Genomic DNA, 22,957 nt, shown 5'->3' with positions numbered 1-22,957 from the left:
CAAAAAGTCTCCGCTTCTACATATCTGAAGCAGCTGTGCAACTGTGATGTGCTGATTTGTTAACTGCGTTAAAAGCCACGTGCACAGGCTGCTAAGGCTTTCTGGGATGTGTGGTCTGTCAAGCTCATCTGTGCCAGCAATGGGAGCCAGGACACGCTGTGGTCTACTAGAGGTCTGGATGCTCCGCGCGGAACCATAGGGCAGATCCAACCCCTGAGCATGGAGAGAAACTGTTGCCTGCCTGACATGTGGCTGGAACCAGGTCCTGGTTCCCTCTGTGGCACCGGTGTTTGGTTTAGACTCTAGACAATGCAACTCTCAGTTCATTTGTTAGCATCCATGGTTTCTGAATGTAGCCTTGGAGTTTAAATGCAAGCTCCGTGTTTGAAGCAGCTGTCGCAGGGTCAGAGCCCAGGACCCAGTGCGATCTCTGGGCCTGTTGCGATGAAATACACGCACGTCCTGCTCCCTTTCCATGTGTCGGCTGCCTCAGGGATCCCTGAGCTCCGGCAGAATGCCGCCACAGCTACGCTCACCTTCGGTCTCTCAGCTATCAAACAACTCTGGGACAGATCACAGAGATACACGGCCTTTATTAGAAGATGAAAAAATGCAGTGTCTGAGCATCCTTTTGAAAAAATATAAACCTAACAAAGAAATCCCCCAGTTTAGTCCATCAAAGGCTCATGAGTTGGCCACGGGTCAGAGAAAATCCCAGAGGAAGAATTCACTGCTACGGACTTTTTGACTCAGTTTAAAATCGGGACCAAAAGAGGAGGGCAGTCTCCCTCTCTGGAAGAGAAAGTCTGGCTGGACGGCCACTTGCTTAGGCTGTTGTGCCATAGGAAATCACTAACCCCTGACAGTGAGGCAGGTCAGATTGCAAGAAGGCAGCAGCTTCTGGGGGAGTTTTTCTGGGAGTCCCTAGAAGCCAGTTCAGTGCTGAGTACAAGGCTGGCTCTCAACCAGTGCCCGCGCAGTTGCATTCAATCCAAGGTTATTTAGAGTATATTTATACTTACAGACGAGTTTTGCCAAACCCATGTCTTTCTTGGCTCCTTTGTATGAAGGAGTGATCCTTCTTCTCTGAGAGAAGAGGCACATCTCAAGAAGGCCTGTGACTTGAGGACTAGCATGATGGAGGGATTGGTGGCCTCAAGCAAATCTACAATCTCTACTGCCACAAGAAGCATGAGACATAGCAAAAAGGCAGATGCTGTGCTGATGACCTCCTTGTCCTTCCAGCTACTATCCAAATGCCAGTCCCTAAGGCCAGCACTTCATTTTTCTCCATACCTAAATACAAATGTCCCTCATTCTCATCACCAAAACAACAGTCCTCCCCCAGGGCCCAGTGTTTGAGAGGCTTTATAGATTGTCTTGTCAAATAGTATGACTTAAACACAATCAAAAAGTTTCAGAATATGAAGAAGGAGTCAGAGAGACAGCACAGGCACTTTTTTCACCTGTGGCTGGCCTGGATTCAATCCCCAGTACCACCTGTGGTCTCCTGAAGCCTGTCAAGGCTCTTGGCATCCTGGGCATGGTCTGTCCAAAAAAGAGTAGAATAAAGAAAAAATAAGTGTGTGCATGCATGCACGTGTGTGTGTGTATGTGTGTGTGTGTGTGTGTGTGTGTGTGTGAGAGAGAGAGAGAGAGAGAGAGAGAGAGAGAGAGAGAGAGAGAGTTCTCTTGAAGTTCCAAGAGAGACACTCTGTGGAAAGAGGCAGGAATAAACAGTCAAGAAGAGGGAAGGGATAAGAATACAGGTGTAAATTTGGACATAATTAAACAAAGATGAGAGGGCAAGAGACACAGAGGTACAGAAGGATGAGCTGGGTTTCTTTGGGGGAAAAATAGTACAGAGCTTTCGTGCACAAAGAAACTATTGTTTATTATGTTAATTATTATTTATTAGATTAAGTAGATACAGTACTTCTGAGTCACTAAGTTTTTCAACAAGCATTTCCTGAGTGCTGTCTGTGGGTCAGACACTGTGGCGCCAGGAATGATACAAGGAAAAGATGCATCATGCTTCCGGTCTGAAATGGGGTGTTGTTGGCTGTTCCGGCTTGGCAGCCTTGCATGTCCCAACCCCTCTTACATGCACATCCTCAGGTCCTGAGGTCACCTCCTGACCACCCTAAACTACAAGCACCACAAGACAAGATAAGAAAGCAGAAGGGAAAAGAAGTCAGGAAGCAAACTTGGGGGCGGGGGGTCGTGTCCTTGGTGTGTTTCATTCCTGAATCTCCACAGCCACAGAGACACTCCTGTGGGGGGCCCAAACCCCTCCATACCTCTAGCTCTCCATGGTGCAGAGGGAACAATTTCTATAACACACAGAGGAATCTAATCCACACTCCATGAGCAGGCTGAAAAGGAAAAATCAGCTGAGGTGGCAGAGGGTCACACCTATATCTGATGACAGACTCTAAAGTCCCTAGATGGGGCACCCATAGGTGGGGCACTTGCCTTGAACATGACTGACCCAAGTTCGTCCTTTGCGCACTATATGGTGATCTCAACCAGCCGGGAGTGATTCCTGAGTGCAAAGCCAGGAGTGAGCTCTGAGTGTGGCCAGGAGTGCAGCCCTGCTACCCCCACTTTCCCCTCCCCCAACGCCCCCCCCCCCCCCAATAAATAAATAAATTTCCTAGACAAAGTTCCTGAAAATCACTGTTACAGAGGGAAGATGCTTAGGTGAGCAGATGCTCATGTATTCATTTGAAATTACTGGAATTGTGTGGGAAGCGATTATGGTCTACTTCACGTGATCTATACTACAAGGAGGGGAGTAACGCACATGAAGGTGTTGGCTCCTTGTGCCTTTGATCAGGTGGTGAAGTGTAACTAGGGCTCTCATCCTGGATTTTGTGTTCCATAACTGTGCCAATGCACAGAAAGGATATCAAAGAAGCAATAGGGATCTTCTCAAGAGGCAGAGTTTCCTTTGAACTTCCCATTTGTTTGTTAATTTGTGTTTATTTGGGGTTGGAGGAGGGTGCCACAAAGAAGGAGTGGAAAAGTTGAGGGAAATAAAATATGAAAAGAATGTAATCTGACCGCTGCAGCCCTCTAGGATGAAAGGGACTTTAAGGATCAATTTAGGAAGCATTTTTCACGGTTTCCAAAGCAAACACATCTATCTTATTAAACAAACCTGCCTGGGGAAATATCCCATATTGTTTTTTTCTATAAATCTAGTTCTCTAATTTGTTTTACAATATGCTCTCCTTTTGTGAGTGCAAACTGTGGCATTTAAGATTTATTTGACTGCAGGATATACTAAAACCTTTGACATCATACCTTTGACATAACATTTTGGTATTTATCAGAATTAAGTTTTAGGATATATTCACTCATATTTGATACTAGTATAAGAGGAAATGCTGAAAATAAAGCTCTTAAGGTGGTTTATAACTTTATGCACCTAGTGTCTGGAGGGTTAGAAGGTCTCAGAGACCCCAACCGGAGATCTGTCCAAATACACTTTCAATAAATTCTAGGGTGATCAGTATTTCCACTTATGTATCTAACCACTTGAATACTGACAATACAATGGTTTATTCCAGTGTTAGTCTATTATGATCCTGCTTCGATGTAGATTTAAGCTGATTAAATCAGAAATCAGTCTTGAAATGAGAAAGTATAATGTCTGCTGTGTTCAAGACTTATGTCTCTTTTTACTCACTGACTCCTTTCTGTTTACCAACAACTCCTTCACCTAGAGTATAAACCTGCTTGGTAGCACACTTTTATAGCATGTTCTGTCCTCAAGCACTTTACTGTTACACAGTGGAAGGAGGTTGCCACAATCAAAGTTAAATGCTTAGTAACTCAATAGAAATACAGTTATGCAAATCATAGAGCTGGAGAGGCCCTCTGAGGTCTTAGCAACCTATAACAGCAAAATGCCACCACTCTATTTAAATTAAATCATGATGTTCCAACTAAATCTAATCCAAATCCCACTCTAGCCTCTAGCCCAATATTCACATTGTAAACATTATTGACAAATTATTATATATCATGGGATTGAAGCCCTATGATCTAGAAGCATTAACTCCAGCAGTCTTTAGAGTGGCATAAATCATCTTCCTGGTATGAGGAGTAATAACATGCTGTAAATATTGACAGCTGGTGCTATCATCATCATTCGAGAACATACTCAATAATCAATAAACCCACTGCAACTATTCTCTGCATAATTTTTAACCCACTGTCTTGTCATTAGGTGTAAGACATAATTCCATCCTCCTTTTATTTACATGATCGCTGAATGAAATATAAGACTCTACAACATTTTAAGACAAGGAGGCAAAGAGATGCAAAAGCATTAAAAAGTTTTTTCTCTGTGAAAATAGTAAAATCATGCACACTATTGTTTATAAAAATGACCAAGAATATCATTCTAATTGGTATTTCATCAATTACTATTTACCCTTCTTTGAAAAAGCAGAGAGCCACCAAAGAGCTTATAAGAAAGTAAAACCTAGCATGTAAGTGGTCCAAAAATAATATCCCAAAATAGCACCACATTTTAATCAACAATTGTGTCTAATTATGGAAGAATATGTACTTACTTGCCAAGTGCAAAGCATTCCATCTTAACAGTTGTTCCCTTAGCAGCTGTAACCGTTAAAGGAAAATGGACCTCAATTTTCGGCTCATATTCTCCCATCACACCTGGGAAATAAAGAATAGTCTTTAAGCATAAAATGATTGTCACTTTTTCTTTTCAGTCCTGAAGATGTTACCTTGAATTGTAGTTTAGTTGTTTAGTCAGTTTCATTATTGCTAAAATTTTGTTGTACTGGCATAGAAATATTCATTTATATCACTATGATGAAATTTTACTCTTTTAATAAGGACAAAATTACATGCATATTAATATTATTTAAGTAATAATTACTGGCAATGTTAATAATGATAGGCCACTTATTAATTACGTTTTGGAAGAAATAAATGTTTATGAATATTTTCATGATAAATCATTTTGATTCCTTTTTAAACAAAAAAAGAGACAAAACTTTATTATTTCCAAATAAACACAAAGTCAACCTATATTAGGCAAGGAATATTGATAGACATTATGAGAATTACAAAGAGAAGAGAGCAAGAGCTGGAATGAATACATTCTTAGAGAAGCACATTCATAGGAGTCTGGGAGTAGAGTTGTATGTCAAAATAACTTCAATGCAAGATAAGTGATGAATGCTTTGAAAGAGTATTTCAACGTATCTCACACAGTTTAGGAGATTACATAAGAATGGTTAGGACTTGGTTAAGTGGGAAAAGATGAGACAGAGTTGTAGGAACAAAGACAAAGAGATGGTGAATCACCAAAAACAGGAACATAAGCGTTTCTAGTAGGATGGTATTTAAACAGAACTAATTCTCAGAAACTTTGAAAATAAACATGTGGTCTAAAAATCAGAGGGGCCTTGATTATCAGAGGAGATGTGCTAACTTTTATCTCTAAATAATTAGAGGACTACTGGGTTTTGAAGAGGAAACTAGATTTATGTTGAGATGTATGTTCAGGAATTGGATTAGAGGCAGAAAAATCAATTACATTATTCCAACAAGGCAAGGTGGAATAAAGGCTTAGACTGAAATATGATGTTTTTTAAATTTTTATTTATTTTTTGTGGGGGAGGGGTCACACCCGGCAATGCTCAGGGTTACTCCTGAATTTGCACTCAGGAATTACTCCTGGTAATGCTTGGAGGACCATATGGGATGCCAGGGATCAAACCAAGGTAGGCCGCATGCAAAGCAAATGCCCTACCTGCTGTATAACTCCAGGGTCGTAATAGTTTTGTTTTGTTTTTTTTTTTAAAGAAAAAGAAGCTGGGAAAACACAGAACTTGAAACTGCCAAGCAATGGGGTGTGAGGAATAGGGATTGACCTTGCCTTGTCAAAGGGGGGTTAAGGTGCCAGTAACGAAAGAAAAAAGTAAGATAGCTGTTATTGGAGAGCAAATAGACTTTCATTTTAGGAGCTCTGAGTTCGATGCTCACACCAAGGAGTGTGGTGAGGGAGTGAAGCCTGAAAGGAGTTCTCAACAGTGGTAGACCCTGGGTACTCTCACTTATAGGAGGCGACTAAAGCCATGAGGACGGACAGAGCAATCTGGTGAATAATACCAGAGCAAGTGCCTTTAGGAAGCCCTGGAGCTAATTTTCCTCCAATGTTATGAGGAGACCCCAAGGAGGATGGAGGAAACAGTTATGATTTGCCAGATACTTCTCTAGTCTTAGAGAAGCATTTATGAAAGTGTTTGAAAGTTCAGATGTGATCAGACAGATTGTAATTCTTCTGGGTATGCATGTGGATTCTTTTGTGCATGTGTATGGAGAGAGCAGAGGGATAACCCCATAGTAAGATAAATCTTAAGTACCATAAGATATGAAAGTGCTGTGAAATATAAAGTAACAGAATGGGAGACTAACATCCAAGGTTAATAGAGATAAGGGCCAGGAGGATCACTCCACAGCTAGAAGCCGGCCTCACATGCTGGGCGCAAAGGCAGCTGGGATAGAGAAGGGATCACTAAATGGATGATGCTTGGAGGGATCACTCAGATGGGAGATTGTGTGCTGAAAGTAGACTGTAGACCAAACATAATTCCCTCTTACTACCTGTATTTCAAACCAAAACACCCAAAAGGAGAGAGAGAGAGAGTAAAAGGGAATGTGCCCGCCACAGAAGTGGGGGTGGGGATAGGGTGGGGTGAGGGTGGCAGTAGGGATACTGGGAACATTGGTGGGCACTGGTGGAAGGATGGGTACTTGATCATTGTATGACTGAAATGTAATCACGAAAGTTTGTAAGTCTGTAACTGTATCTCACAGTGATTCATTAAAAATATAAAAATAAAATAAGAGCGATAGCACAACGGTAGGGTGTTTGCCTTGTGCGCAGCCTGCCCAGCCAAGCCGGGTTTGATTCCTCCGCCCCTCTCGGAGAGTCCGGCAAGCTACCAAGAGTATCTCGCCCGCACAGCAAATCCTGGCAAGCTACCAGTGACATTTTCGATATGCCAAACACAGTAACAACAAGTCTCACATTGGAGACATTACTGGGCCCGCTTGAGCAAATCAATGAACAATGGGAGGATAGCACTACAGTGCTAAAATAAGAAAAGTTGAGCACTAAAAATATTTTTTAAAAAAGATATGAAGGTGTGATGTACTGCATGTGTAACTAAGGGAATGGGTAACCTTAGTTCATTGATTTTTTAAAATTTATGTATGTTAATTCCCATATTCACTTGAGATGGGTCCTAATGAAAAGTTTGGGTGACTTTATATTTTAGAGAGAACAGAAAGGTTCTTTGCATTTGCTTTTTTGCTCGACATTGGTTGTCATTTTCAAAGCAATTGTAGCCAAGAGACCCCTCTTCTGTGACAGGCCAGTAACCTGCGTCTCATTTGCTAATCTGAAATTGAGGAAATGGAATTGCTGTTAATGTACGTGCTGCTCTAACAGGCAAAGTCTCCTAACTGCTTCCCACTCTAGTGTTCACTGTGCTCCAAGAGAGAGTGAATGGGATGGTTAATACCACTGCATCACTGCCTCACTGAAAACAGATGTTTAAGCACGTCTCGATTTCTCAAGAATGTTTTTCTCTTCTACTTATGTCTTATATTATCCTCCATCTCTTCCCCACACTTTCTCATTTTCTTTCTTCTATTTCTTCTTTATGTCTTATTTCCCATGTTCTCTCAGTAGCAGAAACTGGCCTGCTAATGACACTATAATATAAACTCAGCTGTGTGTGTCCAATGACAAGATGCAACTTTAGTGCCTGTTTTCTTGTGGGAACCCAAATGTGAACTTCTGAACATCCTGACCTGTTCTACCTTTCTGCCTCCTTAATTTTATCCCCAAAAGTAAGTTTCTAATCTCCCCATATTTAAAAAATTTTTTTTTGAATTCCTGTTCCTTGCCTGTCTGGTGATAGGTTCATTTAGTGACGCCAATTTATCATGATTCTTGTTGAACTTCGGGCTGGAGCGATAGCACAGCGGGTAGGGCGTTCGCCTTACACGCAGCCAACATGGCCGACCCGAGTTCGATTCCTCCGCCCCTCTCGGAGAGCCCGGCAAGCTACCGAGAGTATTCGATATGCCAGACACAGTAACAACAAAGTCTCCAATGGAGACGTTACTGGGCCTGCTCGAGCAAATCGACGATCAACGGGAGGGCCTTTACTTTACTTTTACTTTACTTGTTGAACTTCACCTTATTAAACTTAATACTCCCACTTTGAAGGACCCCTGTGAGCGCTGGCAGTTGCTGAATGCTTGAATATTATAGAAAGGCAGCGGAAGTCAGACTAAATTCGTAAACTATTTCGTATTATTTCTAGTTGATTGTTTAACTAGGTCTCAAAAGATGAGAACCTGAATCTCTAAAGCTTCAATAGTTTCCCCATGTAAATTGTTTATTTTGAAGAATTTACTGATATATTAATAGGTCCGTATTCTTTCACAATAGCATTACACATGTCAGGTCTTCCAGACCTGGATATGCCTCTGAGTAATCTTCAGGGATTCACAGGAGTGAGATTTCATGTATTTTCTTCTTTTTCTTCCAGATAAGATTTGTGAATTGCAAATACATTCTTTGATGCCTTTAATGCACATGAGTTCCTGAAACATAGCCACTTCTGGTAGAACTGGGGAGGAAATTTTTTTCCAGGTAGTGCCTTCTGATCTTCAAATGATTCACAGCATGGTCTGAAGACCAAGCCCCACTTCTGAGTTCAAGAGATTTGTTAATATCTGAATTTGATATTAGTGATAAAAAGGTCTGAATAGAAGGCTTCACTGATATTACCAATTTGTGCTGCACTGGTAGAAATAACTGGCTCTTTTCAATTTTTACTCTGGTAGTGATGGTCTAAAGATCAATGAGGAAGCTCTTCAGAGATGTCCTTAACAATTGATTACTTTCAGAAATTAAGTTTTGTTTTTCAGCTTTATGAAATAGTTATGTTAGAAGTATGATTGATTTTAATGTATAATTTAGTATTTCTTTTAAAAGTCAGTGAGGCCAGATAGCAGGTCCAAATGGGAATTTCATGAAGTAAAGTTCACAGTTGTTTTATTGCATTATAATAGACTTTCAATCAGAGAGCAGAATACCGCAGGCATTCCACAAGTACCTCATCAATCACTGATCTTCTGCCATCATTACCTGGTTTATTTCAGCAGTGATTTCTAAGATCCCAAGTCAAATTTCTTTTGTTGGTCAGATTTTAGGGAAAAAGGCAAGAGAAACAGTTGTTTATAACACAAAACTAGTGAACAAAATATTAGACGTCTCTCTTGCATCTGTTCAGCCTTTTTAGATGCTGCTGCCCCTGATTTACAGCGAAATACCGCTCATCATTTCTGTCACACCTGCCTCTTCCGGCTTACTTGGCTGCTCTACTTTGGAATTACATGCCGTTAGGAGATGACCCCAAATTACCCTAATTCCTAATAAACAGAAGCCATCCAGCTGAGAGCACATTACTCTCCTTCTATGTCTTCATGGTGGTTGCTTTTCTTATTTATTCCAATGACTTACAAAGAGCTAGGGTGCTTTTCCCTGAGTGGGAGGCGATTTAGAGCAGAGTTTCTCCAAGTGCATTGAAGAACAGAGAAGTGATGACTTTTTAAAAAATCTGGAAAACTTACTAAAGTTTCAGGTGACAGGATTCAATTCTAAAGATGCAGCTAACAGACTATATTTTAATACTTTCTATCTCTAGGTGACTATACATACATTAAAGAAATAGAGCGTTGGCCCAGCCTTGATTCTCATTTTTGCAGTGTTACTTTTCTAAGATTAGATTGCGGCAGACGGAAGCGCCTGAAAAATGGCACAGAGTCTGTCATCATTCTGCATTCTTGGGTGACTCTCCTAACAGTAAGTAGAGTGGCATTTTTCATTGTGGATGCTGGAGCTGACCCCACAGCCAACTTGGTCCTGGAGGCCTGAACATCACCTCTAACTGGTCTGTCTCCATGAGATAGGGCTTATCAAACGTTTAGTCACTCTCATTTTCCGGGTTAAGAATTCATGTCTACTAACCCTTAAACATTTGGCGTGGCTAACGAGTGATGTATTTTGGTCAATCAATTTCTCCCCTCACCCCAGTTTTATTTTAGGTACCATGGATTACCACACTGTTAATGGTAGGGTTTAATGCATAACACAACCCCTGCCCACAACCTCCCCAGAAAGTCCACTTCCTGTCACCATTACCCCATTTCTTCCCTCCAGAACCCCATTCCTTCCCGGGGATAATGTTCCTGATAATAATGATAATATTGAAGACCAGTTCTTGGTTTCTACTGCTTCTGGGTATCTGTTAGAATGCTACTATGTTTCTTTATATTCCACATATGAGAGAGATCATTCTGTGTCTGTCAGAGGTTCTTTTGACTAACTTCACTTGGTGATGCTCTCCAGTTCTATACACCTAGCAGCAAATTGCATGATTTCATCTTTTCTTATAGCTGATAAGTAATCTAGTAAGTATGTATACCATAGTTTCTTCATCCAGTCATCTGTTCTTGGGCACTTGGATTGTTTTCAACTTTTGAATATGGTGTGCGGTGACCATAGGAGTGTAAATATCTTCAAAATAGCAGTTTTGGGCTTGCTGGGTCATATGAAAGCTTGATTCCTAGTTCTTTGAGGAATATCCATATTGTTTTTTCTAAAAGACTGAATGGTCAGTCATTTTACATGTCCAATTAATGGATAATTACATTTTCCCCTCAACTTCTTTGCCACTTTTATTCAATAGCTGTTCCCTGCTTTCAGTTCTAACAGTAACCTATCTCCTCAGGTTTCTTTAGGGAGATGCTTCTTCCGAAGTCTACACTAACCATGTGGCTGAACCGGAATCACTGTTTTCTTAGAGATTAGCCTTCCTATCTGCAGTCATCAACGTGTTATGGGGTCAACCCCAAGGTGGCTAGCTGTATTATTTTCCTGCACATAATGTTTGCCTGACAATCAGCATTTGAGGTTGGAATTTTTAAGCTAGGAATAAGGGAGTTCAAGTCTGAGTTCCTCATTGTCTTGCTATTGGGGTGCAAATCAGAGAGACACTGGAACTTCTCTGCCCCAGGAGAATTAGAAGCCAACCCAAGCAGAGAGCATGGAGAGCGTGCGAGGTGGCAGCAAGGGTGCTTCTCCTGGGATTTCACTTCTTGCTCTTCTCCCAGTTCAATATAATGAATTCCCTATTTTGCTTAAGTTATCTGAAGTTGGGTTTCTCAATTGCAACCAAAAGGGTTCTGACTAATATCTCACTGGCCTGAGCCTGGGCAGTGGTGATCCTATGTAAGGTTCTGTCTCATAATCTTATATGGATTCTGAGTAAATCAGGATGAAGGCACTAGACTTTACCACTAACACAATGGAGAGGAGACTGCAGGAGTGGAGCCAAGACAAATCACTGCAGAAGCTAAGATAGATCCTATTCTTCAACATCGTGAATCTTGGGAACTTGGGAACAACATAACTCTGAGTTACAAGATATCACATGCATATGTAACATGTGTCTATTATGTTCAAACAAGAGAATAAATTAAATTAGAAAAATAGAGAAAGTTGTTAGGAGTGGGAGGAAAGAGAGATGATTAACTAGGAAAACGGGGTAACAGCTTTAAGGGGCTATGGCAGTGAGGCTGGTTTTGAAGATGTGATGGGGCAGTTAATGACACACAAGAGGAAAGGAAAGGATAGTCTTACTAAAGACACAGAAATGAGGCCATATCTGAAATTTATCAGAAATTTCACTGCTTTGAGTATAAGAGAAAAGTAGAAAGTTCAACTATAAAATAAATAATGTCTAAGAACATTTTCTTTTATTCTTTATCCATTAAGATGCCTTAACTGTGACTTGATAAATCTATATGACTCACTGAAAAAAAGTGTTGGCAGGCAATATGCATCTAATTTTGTTTAGGGAGAGTCTGCAGTTAACAGTAAACATATACAGACTCAGTATTGTCATGAAGAAACATTGGAAGGTTGAACGTAATAAATGTTAATAACACTTACCTAGAATAATTGCAAAATGAGGGCCCTAGTGCTAAACTACAATTGCCATGTTATGGATCTTGCACACTAAAATGTGCTGAAATGACTCAGTGGCAAGACTTGGAGAGTTTCTTTTATTTCACCTGACAAATATGTCAGTGTTTCCTCTGTTGCTTTCAATAACAGGTCTTGAATTTCAAGAGGTGTTTCTTTTATGATTTTGACACTGTTTGTAGAAATGTCAATAAATACAGTCAGTGTTTTGTAAGGATAAAAAGTCCAAATAACAATGATAAAATTTTAATGATAATATTTATAATGATAAAAATGGGAGAGATGAGAACTGGGATGAGTTAACAACAAACGTTTTGCCTAGAGATGCTGTGTTATTTGGGAAATATGCCCGTTACTATCCTTTCCAGGCATGTTACAGATCTACTCCTAATTCACAGCTAGTAACGGCAACCCCCTCTCCAGTCCTGACTTGGCTGAAACACTGAAACACAATAACTCTCTGAATTCCAATTTTCACTTGTGTAATGGGAATGCTAATGACATGTTAGGTGTAGACATCTAATGGCATTTTAGACATATATCTTAATCTTCAATGCCCGTCTTCAAATAAACATGTGAGTTCCATCACTTTTGGAACTTTGTATAAATCAGAAAAGTGTTCTGACACCTCTTTAATTCCCTAAGAAGTCATTGGTAAGTGACAACTTTACAATCCTGGATAGACAACAGAGCATTTTTTGCATCTGAAAAAACTGTGTATTGACCTGAATCATAACTTCCTGAGAAGAGTCGTTATTATGTAAATAGAGGGATGCAGGGTTCCTGTGAAAAGGAAATAAATGACATATGTTATCTTCAAATAAATGCCCCTTTAAGTATTATTTATTGAAGGATATGGAGAAGAACTAGAGAGGCTTATTATTAGCATAGAATGTTTTTTATCTCTATTATGAACTCAGAGAAACCAATGGATAGTTATTGCTTTCCAGGCATCAAGAATAAATTTATCAAGGGCTGCCTCATACTCTATTTGCTTTTCTCTCATTACTGATTTTTTATTTTCTTCCCCTGCCACTGTGACTTGGGGAGATAGACCCATTTCTCTTCACTGTCATCTGAGCACTCATTCCAAGTGCACCAATTTGGGGAAGAACTCACAAAAGCACACAACAAGCAACTGCATGATTTTTGGAACAAACCCTCAGGCATGAGAACAGTTGGCTAAAGGCAGCAAGCAGGAAAGTTTATAATAAATGGCTGAATAGTAACTCTGACAATATTTTTCCTTTAGAAAAGGATGCTTTCTATTTACATAAAGTTTTATTCAGTAAAATCATAGACATTTTTCTGTAAATTGTCACTAAAAGCATGCAGTGAAGGGCGGGTAAACAGCATCAGCTGCAGTGCTCATGCGGAGTTATGCTGAGCCTTGGACCTCAATCCCTGTGACCACGTGGTCCCTGGAGCACTGCCAGCACAACCAGTTGGTCTGTGCACTCAAGACAGACTTGGCCAGGTGCATGTCATGCATCCATGGCTCTTAGTAAGCATTTTATTGAAAACCAGCAGGGGGATTTTCCTTCCTCTCTTGTCTGTTAAGTGTGTGCATGTGTCTGTCTCTCAAGATACATGCTTTTCCAATAGAGAGAGAACAGCTATTAGTAGCTGTAAACATTTGGTACTTTAATCTTTACGAGTTTCCACCAAGGTCTCAGAATGGCAGATTAGCTAGGAATAGACTAGGGTTTCTGTTTGGACGGTCTAGGGGCCTTCTCTGAAACTTAGCTTCAGAGCCATCCTGTAATAATGCTGATTCAACAGAAAATTAAATAGAAATCAAATGGTTCTGGATGGCATATAAATGCTCAATCCAACATGAAATGCTACGAGGATCTCTGAATTCTATGGGAATCTTCTACCCAATCAAAGTGAGTTCTTTTCTCTTGTGATGTGGTAAATAAGTGCTTGGTGAATAAGTCAATTAAATATTTATGCCAATCAGAACATTTTTCTATTAAAAATGGAAAAAATTAATGCCTTCAAAATATGGTAGCCTCATCTCTCTGTACCAAACACATTATCTTAAATATCTCTCTCCATAGTTGTTTTTACAGAAAACAAAGGCATTCAGGGAATTATGAAGGAGAAAAGGGTGAGCCATGCAAATCTAAGTGATAAGCAAGCAGGTTCGCCACATGCATAGCTGCTCCCCCAGTGGGGAGGATGTATCAATGAGGGAGCAAGAAGGAGAGTAGTGAGAGAGTCACTGAGTCATGTCAGTGGAAAGGAAAGAAAACGAACAGTTATTCAGTCCTTTTGTTAGGGTGGTAGGGCTTTTGCTGTCAACTACCTTCTAGTCCCGGTCTCCATAAAGCCATAATAAATTATATCCTAACCTTGGATTTCTCTAAGATTCCCTTTCTTTTAACATAAATTTCCTGAAAAATTTTTTCTTATTTAGGATCACTTGGGAGAGTGTTCCTCACAGCTACTAGAACACTTACCCACTATGCATTTTATTTCTAAATGCCGAATGTTATGCAGAGACTGTTCCTTCCAGAAAAGTTTCTTACCCAGGCTGTCTATCTCGTCATACAATAATCAGCAAGAAGTCAAAGGACTTAAAATATCCTGGAGGAATCAGTTCTGCCAGCACAGTTGATCAGCTGCCTGAATGCATAACTTGGGGAGAAAAATGTGACAAATGAGTTGTTTTAAAGTATTGTTAAAAGTTTATTTTTACACTTTAATCAGCACAGATCATTTTCTCACTGCCATTTTTTATTGAGAATGCCAGCATTCCTGCTGCGAGCACTCACATTTCAGATACTAAACATACCAGGCCCTGATCTACTCTGTAAACAGTAGACTACAGAACTCATTTTTACAAACTCTTGCTGATTTCAAAGACTCTCTGGATGATATGGTTATAAAGATACATATTTCTACAGGGAGAATTTATATTATCACAGCCTCATCACAGGGCTTTATGTGTATTAAAGACTCAAGATGTAAAGACAGAAGAAAAATTGGTTGAGCAACTGTTATAAGCCTGGTGCGGTGTTATGTCTAGGCAACTAATTTTCATTTAATTCAAATAAAGGCAGAGAGGTAGGTAGACACTTTTATCCCACTTTAAATAAGTGGAAACTGAGTTTTGGAGGTTAGCAATGTAATCACTATAACTAAGCTATTAAGTGACAGGTAAGGGTGAAATTGAGACCGGGATCAACTTGGGAACCAACCAGCATTCCTTATTTTGTTCCCTAGGTTCCTGTAGTTGACAAAGCAGAATGCATTACATCATTTCCAATATTGTAGACAACTAAGTTCTTCAAATATTATCTGTTTCAAATACCTTCGTCCTGACTCTATCCTACATTTGCCTAGGCAAGAATGCTATTATTATTTTTTTCCACCGTGAATTTTTTTATTTTTAAAGAAGTTTTTTCTTATATGGACATAGTTTTTTAAAAAAAATGTATTTGATATGATACAGCTTTCTAAAATGGTACATGGATATTATAGGATAATTTTAAAATAAATATAATATTTCTTCCTTATAGCCATACTTTTTCTTTCATGTTGGAAGAATACAATCATCTTTTTTTTTCTTTTTGGTTCTCACCTGGCTTTGCACAGGGGTTACTCCTGGATCATGCACTCAGGAATCACTCTTGGCAATGCTTGAGGGACCATATGGGATACTGGGAATCGAATTTAGGTCGGCTGTGTGCAAGGCAAACGCCCTACCCTCTGTGCTATTGCTCCAGCCCCTACAATCATCATTTTAAAAAATCGTATCATCTTTATTTATTGCAAAGAGAACAACATGCTACTATTAATTGATGTCTTTGTTGCATACTCTCTCTATATACACAGGTATATACTCTATATACGCAAGTATATGAAAAAATACACAAGTGAACACATACACACTTATAGACACATATGTTTCAAGTAGCTGGGAATTGTTTTGACTTTTTTGCAAAGCTAACCCCAATTGTAATCCAATCAACAGTTCACTCTCATCATACTTGAATTTCTTCACCAATCTCTTTTTTAGATACATTTATAAACTCGACTAGGACAGAGCCACATAATATTGGTCCTTTGTATATGCAATGACTGGCAGAGATCAATGTTCAAGAACACTGGACAACTGAATGAATGAATCTACCTGTTATCTAATACGTGTGTGAGGTGTTTGTGACAGGTGAAATAGCAGCTGAGATTGCTTTTATGTATTTCAATATTTATGTACTTTTATTTTGAGGAAAACAGAAATTTCACTTTTAGTCCATAGTACCCTAAATCTGTAGTTTGTTTTAAATTATTGTGATATGGTCATGTAAGAATAAGAAATGGTTTGTAAATGGATTAAGTGATGGTCTCTCCAGTTGTTCATAATCAACTGCCAAATGCTGCCAGTTTGGCCATCCCGTGGTTCGTCGATTTGCTCGAGCGGGCCCAGTAACGTCTCCATTGGAGACTTTGTTGTTACTGTGTCTGGCATATCGAATACTCTCGGTAGCTTGCCGGGCTCTCCGAGAGGGGCGGAGGAATCGAACTCGGGTCGGCCATGTTGGCCGCGTGTAAGGTGAATGCCCTACCTGCTGCCAGTTTAGTTCTTTTTATTTATGACAATACTTTTAGGTACTGTCATATTTCAGTAACATAGAGGGAGTAAAACAGAATGTACGAGTTTTTCATCCTGAGTAGATGTATACCTTTGTAAATACTGAAATATATTATATTTTAAAAAAGTGAATGAACTCAACATATCTATCTATCATTAAATATCTATCATTATTTATTCATTGGTTATTAGATCTATCTTAAGTCTTTAACACCAGTAAAGTGAAAATCTATTATAAACTTAATCTTAATTCTGTCTTAATTTCAATGGTAATGACTAAATCACAATGTATTAAGGCTTCATGTCTTTCATACAGAAATATCTTTGTTATGGAAATATAAACAACATAATTAAATGAAAAAGTCTTTATCATTATCATTTAACATATTCATCCAGTATAAAGTCAGAATAAAGTGCAAAACAAATTTTGGGGAATGGGTTGGGCCCAAAACCAAAACCAAGCAAACAAAAAGTTTAGGGAAATAAGCAATTTATTAGGTTTTATTTTGGGGGGTGGGGGAGCATGCCAAGTGGAGAGTGGTGGTCAGGGCTCAATCCTGGGTCTGTGTTCAGGGATCACTCCTAGAGGGACTCAAGGTACCATATGAAGTGCCAAGGATTGCACTCAAGTTTGTTGTGTGCAAGGCAAGTCCCCACTATATTATCTACCCAGCCTAAAGTAAGCAATTTACAAACACATGCCCACATGATCTGTAAAATTCTGTTTCTTCTAGTTCTATTTTAACTTATTTTATATAATAATTAGTTTTGAATGGTTTTTGAAAACTATAACTGACTCCATTATTATTTTTGATTTGCTACAGTGCTACCCTTAAATAAAATTTCTTTTCTTTGTTATTTTTACTTTGGGGTCACACCTAGTGATGCTAAGGGGCTATTTCTGGCTCTGCACTCAGGAATTACTCCTGGTAGTGCTTGGGAGATGATATGGGATGCCTGGAATGGAACCCGGGTTGACTGCATGCACGGCAAATGCTCTACTTACTATACTATCGCTCCTTCCCATATAAGATTTCTAACATTGCAGATATGAAAAATAACCTAAAGTGACAATCTGAGGTCTAGTGTGACTTTTCAACTCATGCACTGGTGATTATTACATCTATAATGATAATCAGATCATTTCAATCTTTACAAGGGTTTACTATATACAGATATCCTTTTAATTTCTTTTGAGATATCAACTCCAATTCCAAACCCTTTGAATTGATCTAATAATTGTCCTCACTTAACCCTCTGTAGAAATGACTCAGAAGGTTTCAAAACTTGTCAGAACTGAAAGGGCTGTTAAATGCTAGAGCTCGGATTTAAATCCAGGAAGTCTGGCTTGGAGTCTGTGCTACAAGGCTGAGCACTGAATGAATTCTATTCCATGTGTTCTTTCAAAGAAGAAAAAATGGTGCTGTGGAGTCAACGAAGAGTTTCTCTAGAAAATCGTGAAGTTTTCTTTTTTTTTCTTTTTTGGGTTTTTTTTAATTCAATTGGAAAAAAAAAAACCCTCCTAGATCACAGCAAGTCGATATTGCCAACGTAACTATCTGAGGTTCTGAGTCCTAGAAGGAAAGACTTTTAAGAAGAGAAAATATTTCTGCTTCCCACATGCTTCCTTCAGATATACAGAACTGGCCTAAGGAAAAACAAACAAACAAACAAAACCTTAAAACATAAATGGTTGCTGGATGGTGTGTGTGTGTGTGTGTGTGTGTGTGTGTGTGTGTGTGTGTGTGTGTTTGGCATATTACATTTCCTTCTAGTTACTAGGTCTTTACATATGTTTTTCCTTCTGTCTATAATGCCAGCCCATATTTGAGTCAAGTGACAATTCTTTTTCTTTTTCAACAGTGCACTCAAATGTCAACTCCTGTGTGTAAGGCTCCTGATGGCTCCCTGGCAGTGATGGCCGTGCTCCCCCCACACCCACCCCATCTGATACCTGCTTATGTTCCTCTTAACACTCTGAGGTGTGACTTCTTTTAATGGGAATATCACCTTCTCTAGCTTTCCTACTAAGCCATGCATTATTTGAAGGCCAAAGAGTTATTCTTGAACACCAAGCACCACCACCACCACCACAACAAAAAAACAATTAACTGTGCCAGATTTTATCCCACATAAAATTATCCTAATATCTATAGCAATCTCAGGGTAGATATAAGTTATAAAAGTCAAGAAATCCAGTATTTAAAATGGTGGGTTATATGGTTCCAATGAGTGTAGAACTAAAATGACATCCTGTTTCAGTCTGCCCCCATCAAATGATAATTTGAACCCCCCCTTGCTAGCGCAGCGTAATTCCATATTCCTCTACAGAATAAATTTTAAGACTGACCCAAATTTTCCGTTATCCTTTATGATACTACCCCGTCCCATTCCCCTCTCAGACAAATAACCAATATTGGTTTCCCTCTTGTAAGCTATCTCAGTAAGATACTAAAAGCCAAAAAAGTGTGTAACAGATACTGAAGTAAAAATTACTGATCTGAAGTTCTCTCTATGGTATCTTACCTTTTAAAACTTAAGGTCGTGTTCACCTAATGATGGTTTAATTGGTGCAATTTTAGCCCAAGAGTTTAAGTATCAGGCTGCTGGGAGTGGGGTGTATTTTTTTAGTAGGGTGTGGATCTGCTAGATTTGGCCAGAGAAACTTTGGCCTCCTTCTGAGATTAAAGTCTAAATTGCTCCAAAGTCTTTGTATTTAACCTGCTTTCTATTTTCACTTCCTTATATCTAATTCTCCAGAAATTTCCTGAGGATGTGGTTTTGTGTAGACAAAGACACGTTTAGAAGGCAAAGCCTATGGCACTGACCGGGTAGCTGTTCATACACACAAGCCATGTGAAAGCTGCCCATGTGGATGATTTCTGCTCCACACAGTCATCATGGTGGCTGGTGGCAGTCAGTCAGCTCTTTCTGTTGGCATCAATTTATATACCAAACTCAGTGAGAGTGGCAAGAGCATTCTTTAGAATTCTATACTTGGTGCATTCTTCATTTTTCTTTTTTGTGTTCACTCTTCTTTATGTGCTATAGTATTAAATATATTTACTAATGATCAGTAAGCTACATATTTTCTTGGTAGATATTTTGACAGATAATTAACATACCTTAGAACAGGAAATTTCACATTTTCTATAGAGGAATGATCATCCTTTAAGATCAGCATAGTCCCAATTTTACATATATGGTTTTTTCCTTACATGCTACCCAATTTCACGTACTCTTGATTTCAAGTGAACTGAGAAAAATATCCTCCAGTTCTATTACAATAGAGTTGGGAAGAAGTGAATATTGTTTTTATAAGAGACATATTATTCATACTGAAGGTTCTCTCTAAAAATATTCCATTTTCGTTGTTTTCTTCATCTAAGAATGAAAGAATCTAAGACCCAATTTGGCACTAATTAGACATATGCTGGCTGGGAAGAAAGAAATATTGCTTATAAAGAAGGATAAAGATACAATGAGAAAGCAGCTTTGAGTTGTGGCTGAAATTTCCCACCATGATCATGAAAGAACTTCAACCTGCTGGAAACTGAGCAATAATGGGGAATTCTCCAAAGTGACTCTTTAATAGTTAGAGAAACACAGGTTAGAGGATCTGAACCTAAGTGAAAAGTTATTTAAGTATAAATTTAATGTAACTTGAAGGTGTTTCCTATTTGTGAGGATCGAATGAGAGATGAATAAATGCTCCGGGATAGTACCCGGGACACAGAAGATTAGCATTGTTATCAAGGGACTCACGTGGTAACTGCCACCTCTCCACAGCAGGAAGAGAAGGGCTATAGTTAGGATGAATCATTGAGTATTAAAATAGTTGGAATAATTTCAAGATTATATAGGTACAAGTAAACTGCCTCCGAACATGCTTTGAAGAATACAACCATTTGAATGAATTTCAGTATATTTGTTAGAAAAATCTGTCTTGTTTATGATACATTTGCAAAATATCTTGTCATGAACTGTGGAAAAAATGCTTTGCAAATATTACACAGTACTTTGCAAAACAAGTGATTTTTGAAGCCTTGGACATGACTTTTGTCTTGGATAACACAAGTGATCACAAAATAATAATAAAGAATACAATAAAGATATAAGTTCAATATTTTTTTCTGAATAAGTGAAAACTTTAAAAGTCATTACAGAGTTACTCAATTTTAGACAGATTAACTGAGAAAAAAATGTGAGAACTAGTTAAGAAGAAAACAGGAAGAAATCATCTCAAATGGTTCACAGGAAGCCTTAGGTTATTTTTAAAAACTTCTGTCGATGCTCACAAATCAGGTAATCATTTTAAGATTTGCAGTGCACGGCAAGATGAAGGCACATAGGAAATAGGAACTGAAAGGTCAACTCAGGTCAATGACACCCTTGGCTGCTCTATCTAAAGGCCTGCCTCCACAAAGAGAGTTTTATTTTATTTCATTTCTTTTCTGGGATAAGGTATACACGGAGTGATAGTACAGCAGTAGAGCATTTGCCTTGTGCGCAGCCAGACTGGCCGAGCCGGGTTCGATTCCTCTGCCCTTCTCAGAGAGCCCGGCAAGCTACTGAGAGTTTCTCGCCTGTGTGGCAAAGCCTGGCAAGCTACCCATGACATATTCAATATGACAAACACAGTAATAACAAGTCTCAAAATGGAGACATTACTGGTCCCACTCGAGTAAATCGATGAACAACGGGGGGACAGTGTTTGTTTCCTTGGTCCTGGGATAACATGATTTTCAATAGAGGTAATTCTTTGACCTTCTCTTTGGTCATTCTATTTAAATTTTTGGTTTTGGGCCCTGACCAAGCTGTGATCAGGATTTTCTTCTGACTCTGTGCCCAGGAGTCACTCTTGGCAAAGATGGACCTTATGGGGTGCTGGGGACCAAAGCAGGGTGAGCTTCTCACAGGGCTAGCATCCCTCCTGGACTAGTTCTTCCATTTACGGCTTGTGCTTTTGGCGGGCAAAGTCACCAGGTCACACTGCTTATTTACCTACAAGAACCTGCATTCTTAGTAAGAGTCTCCCAGACAAGATTCTGCTCTTCCTCTCTCACTCGTGTCTGCTTTGGAGATCCTGGGTGGTGCACAGAGGAGTTTCCCAACTCTGCAGAGGGAGGGGAGTTGGATCTATGCAGTGGGAAAACTGCAGAGTCCTGGCATCCTTTGCCCATTCAGCTCTGTGAAGAGACAGCAGAGAGGGTGGTCTCCCAAGGGGGCTCCTGGGGGCTCCTGGTACTTCACACACTTGCAGGCAGTATCAGGAACCCTGAATGTCCCCACCAGGGAGAAGACACATGTCTGCACCTTGGCAGCACCCTGGAGGAGGCAGGGCTTATTTGTTCCCCAACAACACTACTGGACGTCACGTGCTCAGTTCCAGATCTGGGGTCAATTTTCAGAACTGAAACTAGAATGACTGGACTAGCCAGGAGACGAAGACATTATTGTAAAATTCTTCAGTATCCAAGAGGCAAATAACTTGAGTTTTCCAGAAAAGCTCTGTGTGCAAATGTTTCAAATATTAGCTTAGTACATGAGTTAGTATATTTCAGCAACCATTCACATGTAGAGGGTCTGACTAGCCCATAAGTCATCAGTCCTTTTCTCAGCTGATTTGTATTATCAAAGCAACTATTTACTATTGTACAAATAAAAACACAGTTTATTTTTTTTAACTTTGGAAATTCTAATTAAAGAGGTGTTGGATATAGCCCAATATCCATAAAATAAAAAATAAAAAAAAAGAAAATCATCTATTCGCCTTTTAGACACATTTTAATAGAATTACTTTTTACTTAGTAAGTTTTATGGGTTCTCTGTATATTTTTTAATATTGACTCCTTTTCAGACATATGATGTATAGATTATCTTCTCCCATTCCTGATGTATTTTCATTTTGACTGAAATTTCTTTCACTATGCAGATCTTTTTAGTTAGATGCAGTCTCGTTTGTCTATTTTTCGCTTTTATTTATCCTACTGTGATCCAAACACTTTCTTTAATACTGATAACAAAGAGCTTATCACTTCTGGTTTCAGGTCTTAGAGCTGTTATTGTACAGTTTACAGTCTAACAGATCGGGGGCAGGGGGATTGCCCCTAAATTCTCACTGTGACCTTTTCTTCGGAGATGTCTGTCCTCTTTCATGTTTTATGAGTCCAATATCACATATAATTTCATTTTAAACAACAAAAATAACCCCAAAGCTTTGATGAGTAACATATTTTACTACT

The 22,957-nt window shown here is 39.2% G+C and overlaps 1 protein-coding gene across 4 annotated transcripts in view; it reads right to left on the bottom strand.

Moving 5' to 3' along the window:
• CNTN5 (contactin 5) overlaps positions 1 to 22,957 on the bottom strand; it is an 863,350-nt gene that overhangs the window by 238,708 nt on the left and 601,685 nt on the right. For all 4 annotated transcript variants that reach the window (XM_056114781.1, XM_056114779.1, XM_056114782.1 and 1 more), the window contains one exon: positions 4,587 to 4,689. In XM_056114781.1, coding sequence (XP_055970756.1) covers positions 4,587 to 4,689 — 103 coding nt within the window. The remainder of the gene's footprint in view (positions 1 to 4,586; positions 4,690 to 22,957) is intronic.

This window comes from Sorex fumeus, unplaced genomic scaffold (genome assembly GCF_029834395.1).
Source record: "Sorex fumeus unplaced genomic scaffold, SorFum_2.1 ptg000028l, whole genome shotgun sequence".
Lineage (NCBI taxonomy): Eukaryota > Metazoa > Chordata > Mammalia > Eulipotyphla > Soricidae > Sorex > Sorex fumeus.
Note: the sequence above shows the minus strand (reverse complement) of the source record. Positions and strands in the feature narration are given on the sequence as shown.